Source organism: Heterocephalus glaber, unplaced genomic scaffold, assembly GCF_053883595.1.
Source record: "Heterocephalus glaber isolate CG9 unplaced genomic scaffold, H.glaber_assembly_v1.0 deba00001550, whole genome shotgun sequence".
Taxonomy (NCBI): Eukaryota; Metazoa; Chordata; class Mammalia; order Rodentia; family Bathyergidae; genus Heterocephalus; species Heterocephalus glaber.
In genome coordinates this window covers 2,797,871-2,812,027 of record NW_028258343.1, presented here as the reverse complement: position 1 = coordinate 2,812,027, position 14,157 = coordinate 2,797,871, and the positions used below count along the sequence as shown (strand labels likewise).

Sequence of the window (14,157 nt, the reverse complement as noted above, 5' to 3'; positions counted from 1 at the left end):
GAAAAGAAACCAGAAAGATTATGGACTGACTCATATATTTTTCTAATCAATATCTTCTCAAATAAAGCTTTACTCTTTCAATATTTAATTTTTAAAATCAGTCACTAGCAAGGCACTCATTATTTATTCTACATTGTTAAGCATTTAGTATAGCAAATATAAATTTTACTTTATCAGCTCTGTTTTCCAATGAATTAATCTTCTTTAATTAGATATGGCAGCCCTACATAGCAGCCATACTAATTTATGACATATACACATAGGCCTCCATCTGGTTTTTGCTGGTTTATATTTTGGCAAACTGGAGTTCTAGTCTGTGATTTCAAAGGAAGCTCACTTTTCCTGGCTCCTTCCTCCATAAGGAAGAGATGACAAATGCAGAACAAAATCCAACTAGGTCAGCAGTGTGTGTCTTGCATCACCTCAGAACTTGCCCGGCTCAAGTCAATGGCGTTTATCGAACACTGGTTATGCGCCAAATGTTGAGTCTTATTCTGCTATGAGTATAAAAATGACTAAGCCATGAGCTCTCTCCCCACCGCCTTCAGGATTGAACTCAGAGCTTTTGTACTTTGTGACATCCCCAGGCCTTTTTAAAATTTTTAAATTTTGAGAAAGGGTTTCACTAAGTCACTGAGTTGCCAAGGCTGAGCTTGAATTTAGGATCCCACTGCCTCAGCCTCAGCCTCACAAATAGCTGAGATGACAGGCAGCGCCGTGCCCCGCTGAGCTCCTGTCTAGAAGCCCTGCCAGTCCAGTTGGGAAGGGAGCAGACATTTAGCAACTAATAACACAGTGTAAGATGAGCAGGGATAGAAGCACATTCAGAGAACAGAAGTGCAAGAGTCTTTCTCTTTAGGGTACAAGTAAGGCAAGAAGAAAAGATAAGGTTTCAGGGAGCCTTAAATGATGATTAGAATTTCTTTTGAAAGGAGGAAGTGAATGTGGTGACATATGCTTGTAACTCCAGCTATTTGGAAGCTGAGGTAGGAGGAGCTCAAGTTGAGACCAGCCTGGGCAACTTAGTGAGACGCTGTCCCAAAATAAAATTTTAAAAAGGTCTGGGACATAGCTCAGTGATAGAGGGCTTGCTTAGCATGCCAGAGGCTCTGGGTCCAATCCCCAGAATGACACACACACACACACACGTACAAAATGGATGCATATTTCAAATTATGACCCATAGACCAAATGAGGCCCACTGCCTTTTCTTATAAAGTTTAATTAAAACACATTCATATTGATTCTTGTGTTATCGAAAGCTGCTTCTATACCCTAGCAGCAGAATTGAGTGGTCTGGCCTGCAAAACCCGAAGTATTTTACTACCTGGCCCATTGCAGAAAATGTTTGCCAACTCTCTACACAAACACCATGGCTGAGCTTGTCAACTCAATATTGTTTCATGTTGTACTAAAGTAAACAACTTTATCAGTGCAGACTAAGTACTGTTCCACATCTCTTCACTCCCTAAATTCTTTACAGCTAATGAGGTGCCACCACAAATTGCCTTCTTAGCTTTGGAGAGATTTCCTTGTTCTTCAGATCCTATGGGTCCAGAATCACCAAGTCAGTTGATACGTGTGCTTTTCCTGGCAGCAGCCAGATGAGTACCACAGTGGCAGCCCCTTTCCATGCTATATCGGAGGGACATGTAGCACTATGCTAAAACACCACAGAACAGCCTTACTCTCCACAGATGAGTAGGACAATTCTCAGAATAGCAAATAATTTTATTATTATGGTGTGGGGAACGTTGTTATAAACAACACTGACATCGTAATCAGGATGGGATATAAAAGGTATTTATTTTTCATTACACATCCACGGAAGTATTGCCATTTCCCTGAATAGTGCTCTTTTTGTTTGTTTCAGTATTTCTAAATTTGAAGAGCGATGCTGTTTTCTTTATGTGCTTCACAATTCTGATGACTTCCAAATCTATTTCTGTACAGAACTTCACTGTAAAAGGTACGTAATTGTCATTATGTGTGAAAAGGGCTACTCAGACTTAGTCATTATTTTCAATTAAGGAGTGAACGTGTAACTCTTGTAAAGAATTCGTGGCTATGTACTTATATACATTTTACTTGACATGGCATGTGGCATGTCCCTGTAGTCCCAACTACTTGGGAGACTGAGGAAGAAGGATTGCTTAAATCTAGCCTGGGCAACATAGTGAAATTTCCATCTCAAAAAAATTTTTTTTTTAAATCTGGGCTAACTTTTACTGTGATGAGTAAGTAATCATAGAGAACTTTGGGGGAGGGGCTCTTTGTAATAAGATTTTTCTTAATCATAACTTATTCTTCCATAGATAAAACATTAACTAAGAGTTACTGGTTAACTATTAAATATTATACCTGATTTTACAAGTCCCCCATTATTATATGTGATCATTAAAATTTTCATTCATGAATTATTTTGAATAATTTCACTGTTGTCTACAACAGTGAGTTTTAACCCTACCTCATATTAAAATCACCTGGTAAGTATTTTAAAAAATACTTAGGAGTTGGGAACTTAGATGAGTGGTAGAGCACTTTATGTGCAAAGCCCTGGATTCATTACCCCCCCACACACACACCACAGAAAGTACCTAGGCTTCATCCCCAGATTAATTATATTGGATGTCCTCATGCAGGCGTAGCCTGGGATAAGGGCCAGTGATCTGATTTACACCAATAAAAGAGATAATCCAAAAATCCATGGACTGCATTATATGTTTGTATTAACCACCCGGGATACAAAAGATGATTGAAAAATATGGCATATGTTTAAATTTTTTAAATTTATTACAATAAAAGACGCATTACCTTTAATCTCCCTCAAAACAAGCCCCCCCCCCCGACTTTGTACATACTTATTCCATCATTCTTGCCACTTTCTGGAGCAGTTCTGGAAGTCTTTTGTGAATATCTTTACAAGGTGTGATCAAAAATATTGTGAATGCTCCAGTGAAGTTCTATCTAATGGAAAGGCAGACTTGTAAAAATAAAAGATTACGGTGTGGGTGTGTCCTCATCCACATTATTCACTGGTTCTGGCACCATGAATGGCTGGCTTCTGGCTGTTCCCCAAAGTCAAAATGATGATGAAAAGAAAATGTTTTGAATTGCTTTGGGAGATCAAGACAGCCACAACTGTCCAACTAAAGACACAGGAAAGAGGACTTCCAGAACTGCTTCAGAAAGTGGCAAGAATGATGGGATAAGTGTGCTTGAAGTGATGCAGAATATTTTGAGAAGGATTAATAGCAAAGTGTCTTTGACTGTAGTAAAGTTTTTTAAAATATTCACTGTATTTTTCAGTTATACCACATATATTTCCCTTGACTAGGGAGAAGTAGAGAAGTGAAAGGTAAAGTATAGGTGAAAGCCAGTTTGGACTTAAATTGTACTGGGGGTTATTTTATTCAAATAATCACCATTTGACCTCATTATAAATGACTGATATTCTGGCTACAGTATGCAGTCATTCATTTTTATCTTGGTGCAAAAAAATGTTTAATCCACATTTCTTGGATACAGTTTTATCACAAAATGTATGGTAAAAAGAGTAGGAAATAAGAAAGAATTCCTAGCTCATATATGGTCTGATTTTGTGCTTAAACTTAAATTCTCAAGGCTATTCATTTGTTTCTATGATAATTATAGCTAAGATTTCTGGAGTTCTTACCTCTAACCTGGTATCTATTTTAATCTTCAGTGAAACCATATTAAGTAGGATTAATATCTTAATGGAAAAAAATAAAATACAAAGTTTAGCCTAAAACCATATGGTCAATAAGCATAAAATCGGGGATTTTTAACCAGGAACCTGTGACCGTAGAATTCAAGTTCTGAAAATTTACATTGGGCTTATGTCACACTGACTTATATTCTGCCTAAAGATGTTCATACTGAAAATGTTTGCATTAGTGGCAGATGTGTGTTTTTATCTTAAGAGCTTAAAACTTGTGTTTAAACCTAGATTTTTAAAAGATTCTTTCACTTTCTTCTACCTCTTGATTGAATTTTCTTTTGTTTTAAGTCATCATGATATTTAATCTTCTTTAAAACATTCTGTTATCTCATCAAGCCTGGGAGGTTTTTTTTTTTCTTCTCCTTGACTGTATAGAGGGAAAGGAAGAGTAGGAGGCAGGTACTACATGTGAGCTCCGTAAATAGGCTCTACACTTTAAAATAGACTGTTTGCTATATCGTGTTCCCAATGGCTAGAACAGTTCTTAATCCTAGTAGATATTCAGTATTTGTTGGATGGATGGATGGATGGATGGATGGATGGATAGATGGATGAAAATCTGGTACAAAAATAGGAAAGTTCTGAGTTGTGTTAGTAAGCTCCTTGTCACACTAAAACTTGTGCCCTTGGGCTACCCTTGCACAGTGTGATCCGCCTGTGAGATCTTCAGCCCTTGTTTGCAGTACTTCCCTTATTTTACATATGTAAACTATAGGCCTCCTGTCTCAAGGACTAGGCTCCAGGCAGGGAGAAAAAATCTCTTTCTTGCTCTAGTTATATTGCTTGGCTCTAAAATGGTCTCCAGAAATAAAACTTTGTTAAGAGTTCTTTAAAAAAATGTTTGTCATCAAAAGAGAGAGAGCTCTGTCACTAATAAACCAGCCTTTCCTTGTCCACATCAGTATTTCACAGAATATATTTATTGGGCCCTTCATGTATAATATTAAAGTGTTCAGGTGGAGGATTTAGTAACTGAGATCAAGTATTGCATTGGCCAAATAGTCACCTCCAAATTTAGAGATAGTAGATATTCTGAGATATTCAGAATATAGGTGTTTTTATATGTTTTTAACCAATAGTACGCCTAGCAAAACAGCACTAGCTAATATTTACAAGTTCACTATGCCAAGCACTTTACAAATATTACTCTAAATCATCTTCACAATAGCCTATGAGATAGATATATGCATCTTCCTGGTTTTATAATTAAGGGCACAGAGAAGTGGAAGGGTTTGCCTAAGATCACATAGATACTCTAAGATCACATAGGTCCTAATAATCTTGACTTGAATTCCAGGTCCGCATTCTTGACATTTCTGTGACTCTGAGTAGCCTCATTCTATAGTCTATTACATTATTGCTGTTTTAAGTGAAGTGTTAGGTTGGAAATGTCTAGAAAATCTTACCAATGTAGGTTTTCTTTTTGAAAACAAAAGTCACGTTTTTTTGGCATTGATTCTGAAATGGTTCAATTTAAGATTTTTCAACTTTATGATGGTGTGGAAGAACACACATTCAGAAGAAACTGCTTCAAATTTGACCCTTTCCCGGGCCAGCAATACCTGGTATCATACTCTGTCAGTGCTGGGCAGCAGCGGCAAGCCACCCTCACCACCAGCCACCTAATCAAAAGGGTGAATAAATAATAGTCTGCACTGTATTATTATGCCAGCATTTCTTTAGATGCAAGTATTCAATAAATTATGTGAGATACTCAGCCCAATTATAAAATAGGCTTTGTATGAGATGACTTTGCCCAGCCATCAGGGAATGGAAGTGCTCTGAGCACACTGAAGGTAGACTAGACCAAGCTGGGATGTTTGGCAGATGAGGTATATTAAGTTCATTTTCTGTTATGATTTTCAACTCAGGATGGGTTTCTTGAGCATGTGTGTTTATTATCTGTATTATGGGCGCCACCTCTCATTGTAGGTTTTTTGAAATGGTAAACACCATTACTGAAGAGAAGGGGAGAAGTGTGGAAGAAGGAGACTGTGAAGGTGACTCCCTGGAGGTAATAACTTTGGTTTTGCTACTTGATCTACAAATTTTCTTGTGGCTGATTTTTTAAAAATGAAATATTTAAAGCTTTCCTGAAGGAGCCAATGGGGGTGGGAAATTCCTGGGTATGTGAGTGATGGTGAGAGATGGAGAGGTTCAACACTAAATGTTCCCTTTAATGTTTTGAGCAACTTCTGAAATTCCTTTGGTTAAAAACAAAAAGACTAAAACAAAAGAAAAGGCTAAAAAGGAAACACTGGTGAACTTTTGCTCAGAGTACTGAGCTTTGGAATTTTATTTATCTGATAGTGAGTAACTGATAGGTCTGCCACTACCTCAGCAGCTATTATGTATAGTAGCTGCCCTCTTCCTATCGTGCCTTGCCCCCTCCCCTGTGTGACGTCATGCCAAGATGGTTGCTCCCACCAAAGAACAAACCCTTCTTCCCAGCATGCCCCTGTTCCCGCCTAGAGAGTAACCTAATACTCGCTCACCTCCTACCACCTAGTGACATCACCAGCTCCTCCATTCCCTAGTCACTGCCTCATTCAACCCTGCCTTAGCCCCTACAAACCCCACCCCAGTCTCTATAAACGACTCTCCCTGCCCCAGCCATGTTGCTTTTTTCTCTCCTTTGTTCAGAGACAGCTCAGCAGATCTATTCCCTTAATAAAGGCTTGTTGTGACCTGGTCTGGTCTTGGTTTTCTTCCCTTTTACCTGACATTTCTGGTACTGTGACTCGGATGGTAGATGGTCCATTAATGGACGATCCCCTGCAGGATGGGGTTGATTGGCCTTTTGGGCATCTCCATTGGATCATATCTGCTGTGCCAGGACCCTCCGGGGCTTTCTACCTTTGCCATTGCTAATGCTACACATCCACACTGGTCACCAATGTCTGGGTGAGTAGGGAGTTCAGCCTCCCTCTTGTCAGGTTCTCTGTCTCATTCTCTCTCCCTCCGGAGACTTCTCAGAAATCCAAGCACTTGGTCAGAGAAACCTCCACAGCCACTGGGCCCAGGACCATACCCCTAGGAGATGTCCCATCGGCCTGGCTCCTCTCGTTCTCTCCCTCTGGGAGACTCACTTGGAGATTTTCAAACGAGACAAGGATGCTTCTCCCCTTTGTCCTTCTCCCAGGGAGCTGCCTCCTCCTCACCCGCTCTAACCAGGGGACCCAACGATCCAAACCCCGCCCCTCAATGCTTCTGGGCTGCCTCCTGGCACAACTCAAACCTCTCGGATTGTTGGGACCAGACTTTAAGCCAAAAAGACTTGTTTTCTATTGTAACCAGGTTTGGCCTCAGTATAAATTAGATAATGGGTTTCCATGGCCCAAAAACTGCTTCATCCATGACGTGTCCATTACTCCCAATGTTGGGCCACTGTGCCCCTTCACATTTTCTGTTCTCCCCTGAGCTATGTGCAATTCAGACACACAAAACTCAGTGAAGATTTGGGATGTTAGATTCCAGAATCTGTTTACTTGTGTCTCAGGGACACAATGCATTTCCAATGCCTGCTTTAAGCAGGTGTCCCTTCTCTGCCACCTGTGAAGAACCTTCCACTGCTGCAAGGATTGATACTGGAGTGTTCTCAGAGTGCTGACCCAGCATCCCAGCACCACCTGTGTGTGAAGGATGACACTTCTCCAGACATGACTTCAGGCACCATTTTCTCCAAGCTCGTCCCAGTGTTTGACTTGAGATAGTGCTCTAAATCCAAGTGATAGTCCATTTGGGCTGCTACAACAAAATACTATAAACTAAGGGATATAAAGAAAAATTTATTTCTCACCCTTCTGGAAGCTGAGAAGACCAAAGTGCCAGCAATCAGGGCCTGGCAAGGGCCTGTCCATACAGATGGCACCTTCTTGCTGTGTCTTCATAGGGTAGACAGGATGGGCTAGCTCTCTGGTTCTTTAACGAGACCATGGGTGCTGTTCATGAGGACTCTGCACTCGTGACTTATCACCTCCCCAAAGACTCCCACCTTCTAATACCATCTCCTTGGGGATTAGGATTTCAACATGGGAATATTGGGAAGACATAGATATTCAGATCATAGCACAAAACAATACTGACAATTACATTTTGTGTTAAAGTGAAATTGAAGAGACTCTAGATCACCAGCCTGATTGGTATACTTACTTATGCCATTCCACATACTGAACTTTCTGTAAAAATACCACATCAGCAGGTAGGGTAACAATTGAGGGAAAATTAATATAATAACCAATTAGAAACAGTCTATAGTTAAGTTCTGTAGTTATCTAGTAATTGTATAGCTTTGGTATTCTTGGGTAAATCAAAACTTTTTCATTAAAGTTATAAAAAGATGGGCAGGTCTGTGCACGCCCTACCGAGGTCCTGAGTTGCGCGGAAGACGCCGAATCACCCCACTGCAGACAGGCAGGTCTGCCCACGCCCTACCAAGGTCCTGAGTCACATGGAAGATGCCGAATCACCTCGCTCCAGACAGGCAGGTCTGCCCACACCCTACCGAGGTCCCCAGTCACGTGGAACATGCCAAATCAGCCCGCTGCAGACAGGCAGGTCTGCCCACACCCTACCAAGGTCCTGAGTCACACGGAAGATGCCTAATCACCCCGCTGCAGACAGGCAGGTCTGCCCATGCTCTACTGAGATCCTGAGTTGTACAGAACACACCGAATCACCCCGCTGCAGACAGACATCCACCTGATTCCACACTACAAAGACGCAGAGGACACCAGGCCACCAGACCAAGGTACTGAGTCCCACTGTTCCCAGCCCAGAGGTAGGGGCTTCTGAGCCACCGTCCCACTGCTCCTGGTCCAGAGGAAGGGGCTTCCCAGTCACCATCCCTCCCACTGCTGCCAGCCCAGAGGAAAGGGCTTTTGGGCCACCTTCTGTCCCACTGCTCCTGGCCCAGAGGAAGGGGCTTCTGAGCCACAGTCCCACTGCTCCTGGTCCAGAGGAAGAGGTTTCCCAGCCACCATCCCTCCAGCTGCTCCCAGCCCACAGGAAAGGGCTTTTGGGTCACCATCCCTACCGCTGCTCCCGGCCCCTGTCCCACCTCACCCAGCTCAGAAGAGGTAATCTGTGCAGGCACTAACAGGCCCCCGCCCCAGTCGAAATAAGAAAACCCGTAAATAAGTCCCAAAACCAGACTTCCAGATCACCTACAGCAACCCCAAAGGGAAATGAGATGGAACACTCTGATACTCAACCACCTGGACCCACTGAACTGGCAACAAAAGGGGATCTGGAAAAAATGAAATCAGAAATAATTTCTCAGATAACAGGAGAAATTGTGCCCCTAGTGCAATACATGATTAATAAATCTAGAGAGGAGCTGAGGAGCATGATGGAATCTGAACATAGGAAACAAATGGAATCCATAAAACAGATGCAAATAGATTTCCAGGACATGAAAAACTCCATTGAAAGTCTACACAGCAGAATGAGCCAATGTGAGGACAGAATTTCAGATATAGAAGATAAGATTGCAATTAGTGACCAGGAAAAGAAAAATTGCTTCAAAATTATAAGGGAACATGAGAAATCAATCCAGCAGCTGCTAGATGATGCAAAAAAGAATAACATAAGACTGATTGGGCTCAATGAAGAAACAGGAGAGAGTGGAGATGACATAAAAAAACTCTTCACAGAAATAATGGCAGAAAACTTCCCAAGCAGGGGAAAAGAGCTTGTCATACAGATGAGTGAGGCATATAGGACTCCAAATAGCCTTGATCAAAAAAAATCTACACATAGGCATATAATTGTTAAGATTCCAGAAACACAACAGAAGAACAAAGTTCTCCAAGCAGTCAGAGAAAAGAAACAAATCCCATACAAAGGAAAGCCCATCAGAATCACAGCAGACTTCTCAACACAAACCATCAAGGCAAGAAGACCTTGGAGTGACATATTCCAAGCCCTAAAAGAAAACAACCTCCAACCCAGATTGATGGACCCTGCAAAACTATCTTTCAAAATTGATAGAGAAATAAGATACTTTCATGACAAAGAGCACCTTAGGAACTTCATGAATACCAAACCAGCACTCCAAAGAATTTTACACAATATCCTAGGAACAGACATTGAGAATCACAATCCCAGGAAGCAAAGCAGAATGAACCCATCTGTCATGACAAGAAATTAAATGTAAAGGGGGAGAACCCAACAAAAAGAAAAAGTCACGGCAATGACAAGTCAATATGTTTCAGTTATAACCATCAATGTTAATGGTCTCAATTCACCAATCAAAAGAAACAGACTGGCAGAATGGGTCAAGAAGCAAAATCCAACAATATGCTGCATACAAGAAACACACTTAATTCAAAAGGAAACTCATAGACTGAAAGTTAAAGGGTGGAAAACAATACTGCATGCAACAGGAACCCGAAAAAAAGCAGGAGTAGCTATCCTCTTTGCAGATCAAGTAGATTTCAAACCAACACTGATGAAGAGAGGCGAAGAAGGACACTACATCCTTGTAAAGGGAACAATCCAAGAGGAAGAGATGACAATCATAAATATCTATGCACCAAACACTAGTGCACCCAACTATATAAAACAAATATTAACGGACATGAAAAGTCATATATGCACTAATACAATTGTAGTGGGAGACCTCAACACCCCACTGTCACAAATAGATGGATCAACTAGACTAAAAATAAGTAATGAAATACTGGAACTCAATCGAACTCTTGAACAAACGAACTTAACAGATGTTTACAGAGTGCTCCACCCCACAAAATCAGAATACACATTCTTCTCAGCTGCACATGGGTCATTCTCCAAAATAGACCACATACTCACACATAGAACATGTTTAAGTAAGTGCAAAGGAATTGAAGTTGTCCCCTGTACATTATCAGACCATAGTGTGATGAAATTGGAGATCCATAGCAAAAGAAACTCAAAAAATTTCATAAACATGTGGAAATTGAACAACACACTTCTGAATAATCAATGGGTCACAGAGGAAATTAAAGAAGAAATCAGACAGTTCCTTCAATTAAATGACAGTGACAGTACAACATATCGGAATCTATGGGACACAATGAAAGCAGTCTTAACGAGGGAAATTCATAGCAGTGAATACACATATTAGGAAAACAGAACGATCACAATTAAACAACTTGATGCTAAACCTCAAGCTTCTAGAAAAAGAAGAGCAGGACAACCCCAAAGCTCATACAAGGGAGGAAATTATAAAGATCAGAGGAGAAATCAATGCAATGGAGACTAAGAGAACGATACAAAAAATCAATGAAGCCAAGAGTTGGTTCTTCGAAAGAATCAACAAAATTGACAAACCTTTAGCCAACCTTGTCAGAAAAAGGAAAGAAAAGGCCCATATCCATGCAATTAGGAATGAAAAGGGTGCAGTGACAACAGACCCAGCAGAAATCCAGAGGATCATCAATACCTGCTTCCAGAACCTATACGCCAATAAGATGGACAAGACAGGAGAAATGGACAGATTCCTAGATACATATGAATTACCAAAGTTGAACGAAGAAGACCTAAAAATTCTGAACAACACAATATCAACCAATGAAATTGAAAATGTAATTACAAACTTATCAACTAAGAAAAGCCCAGGCCCTGATGGCTTCACTGCTGAATTCTACAAGACATTTAGAGAGGAACTGCTGCCACTACTGTTGAAACTCTTCAGTGAAATTGAAAGGGAAGCAATACTCCCAAATTCATTCCTGGAAGCAAGCATCACCTTGATCCCCAAAGCAGAGAAAGACCCAACCGAAAAGGAGAACTATAGGCCAATCTCACTAATGAACATAGATGCAAAAATCCTTAATAAGATACTGGCAAATAGAATGGAGAAGATCATCAAGAAGATCATACATCCTGATCAAGTGGGATTCATCCCAGGGATGCAGGGATGGTTCAATATATGAAAATCAATTAATGTAATACACTATATCAATAGCGCCAAGGACAAAAACCATATGATTATCTCCATAGATGCAGAAAAAGCATTTGACAAAATCCAACATGCATTTATGATAAAAACCCTACAAAGAATTGGAATAGATGGTCTCTACCTCAAACTGATAGAAGCCATCTATGAAAAACCAACAGCCAATATCATACTAAATGGTCAAAAACTGAAATCCTTCACACTCAAATCAGGAACAAGACAAGGATGTCCACTATCACCACTCTTGTTCAATATAGTTCTGGAAACATTAGCCATGGCAATTAGACAAGAGAAAGAAATAAAAGGAATAAAGATAGGAAATGAAGAAGTCAAATTGTCATTATTTGCAGATGACATGATACTGTATATAGAAGTCCCCAAGAACTCCACCAAAAGTCTTCTAGACTTAATAACCAAATTCAGTCAAGTAGCTGGTTGCAAGGTCAACACACAAAAAATCAATAGCTTTCCTCTACACGAATGACAGACTCACTGAGAGAGAAATAGGGCAAATAATTCCTTTCACAATAGCATCCAAAAAACTGAAATACCTAGGAATCATCCTAATGAAAGAAATCAAAGACCTCTTCTCTGAAAACTATGACATTCTGAAAAGAGAGATTGAAGATGATATCAGAAAATGGACAGACATCCCCTGCTCCTGGGTAGGAAGGATTAATATGGTGAAAATGGCCATACTTCCAAAACTGCTATATAGATTTAATGCAATTCCAATTGAGATCCCAGCAGCATACTTCATAGACCTCGAGAAAACAATCCAAAAATTCATTTGGAACCAGAAGAGACCTAGAATAACAAAAGCAATACTAGGCAACAGAGACATGGCTGAGGGTATCACAGTCCCCAACTTGAAACTATACTACAAAGCTACTGTGATAAAAATAGCATGGTACTGGCAAAGAAACAGATCCAAGGATCAGTGGAATAGATTAGAAGATGCAGAAACAACTTCAGACATACTCAGCCATCTCATCTCTGACAAAGGAGCCAACCACCATCATTGGAGGAAAGATAAGCCTATTTAATAAATGGTGTTGGAAAAACTGGATTTCAACCTGCCAGAGATTAAAACTAGACCCGTACTATCACCATGCACTAAACTAACATTGAAGTGGATTAAAGATCTAAATATTAAGACAGAAACACTAAAATTGCTGGAAGATAAGTTAGGTAAAACTCTTGAAGATATTGGCATAGGAAAAGACTTTATGAACAAACCTCAATAGCATGGTAACTAGCAGAAAGAATCAACAACTGGGATCTCATCTTATTAAAAGCTTCTTCACTGCAAGAGAAACCACCAACAGAGCTAATAGACAACCTACAATGTGGGAAAAAAATTTTAGCTGCTGTACCTCAGACAAAGGTCTACTATTGAGAATATATAAAGAACTGAAAAAAATCAGACCCCCCTAAATTCAAAGACCCAATTCAAAAATGGGCATCTGAGATGAACAGACATTTCTCAGACAAAGAAGTAAAAGCAGCAAATAAATATATGAAAAAATGTTCAACATCACTGGTCATTCGAGAGATGCAGATGAAAACAACACTGAGATTGCACCTCGTCCCAGAAAGAACGGCTGCTATCAAGAAATCAACCAATAACAAATACTGGCGAGGGTGTAGGGAGAAAGGAACCCTTCTCCATTGTTGGTGGGAGTGCAGACTGGTGCAACCACTGTGGAAGTCAGTATGGAGATACCTCAAAGAACTAGGGCTAGAGGTCCCATTTCACCCAGCTATCCCCCTGCTGGGTATCTTCCCAAAGAATTAAAAGAATCATACCACAGAGATACATGTGCACCCATGTTTATAGCGGCACAGTTTGTAATAGGTAAAGCTTGGAAGCAGCCCAAGTGCCCATCAACTGGAAACTAGATAAAAAAGATGTGGTTTTTTTATAAAATGGAGTACTACTCAGGCATAAAAAATGAGAAACTAAAGCCATTCATAGCTAAATGGATGTATATTGAGGCCATACTCTTAAGTGAAATAAATAGGGCACACATGTGTAAATACCGAATAGTTTCTCTAGTGTGAGAAACTGAAAGTGTAAATAAGGGTTAAAAGGATTAATAATGAATAATTGATACTTTGAAATAGGAAAAGGTCCAAAGGGGTCGGGGTGGTGGGAAAGGAAGGGGAAAAGAAAGAAGGGAAAGGAAAAATTATGAGAAAAGAAAAAAAAATGGAAATGAAGTCTATGTAAATACGGAAGCATGGAGGGGTGAAGGTCGTACAGGTAATGGGGAAAAAAATAAGAATCAAGATACGTCATGTACAGGTACAAGCAGCCAATGGTAAATGTAAATGTATTGTATACCTAAAATGTACCAATAAAAGAATTTAAGGAAAAAAAAAAGTGTGGGTTTAGTTTGCCCTTTTGCCACATTAGTGAGTTTGGCCATGTTTGTTTATGGATGTCCTGTTGGTGTAACATTATTGAATG

General features: G+C 40.1%; 1 protein-coding gene across 4 annotated transcripts in view; it reads left to right on the top strand.

Annotated features, from left to right (window-relative positions):
- Positions 1-14,157, top strand: part of Map3k5 (mitogen-activated protein kinase kinase kinase 5) — a 219,275-nt gene that overhangs the window by 136,062 nt on the left and 69,056 nt on the right. For all 4 annotated transcript variants that reach the window (XM_004871479.4, XM_004871478.4, XM_021249572.2 and 1 more), the window contains exons 13-14: positions 1,874-1,969; positions 5,675-5,756. In XM_004871479.4, the coding sequence (XP_004871536.1) occupies positions 1,874-1,969; positions 5,675-5,756 (178 nt within the window). The remainder of the gene's footprint in view (positions 1-1,873; positions 1,970-5,674; positions 5,757-14,157) is intronic.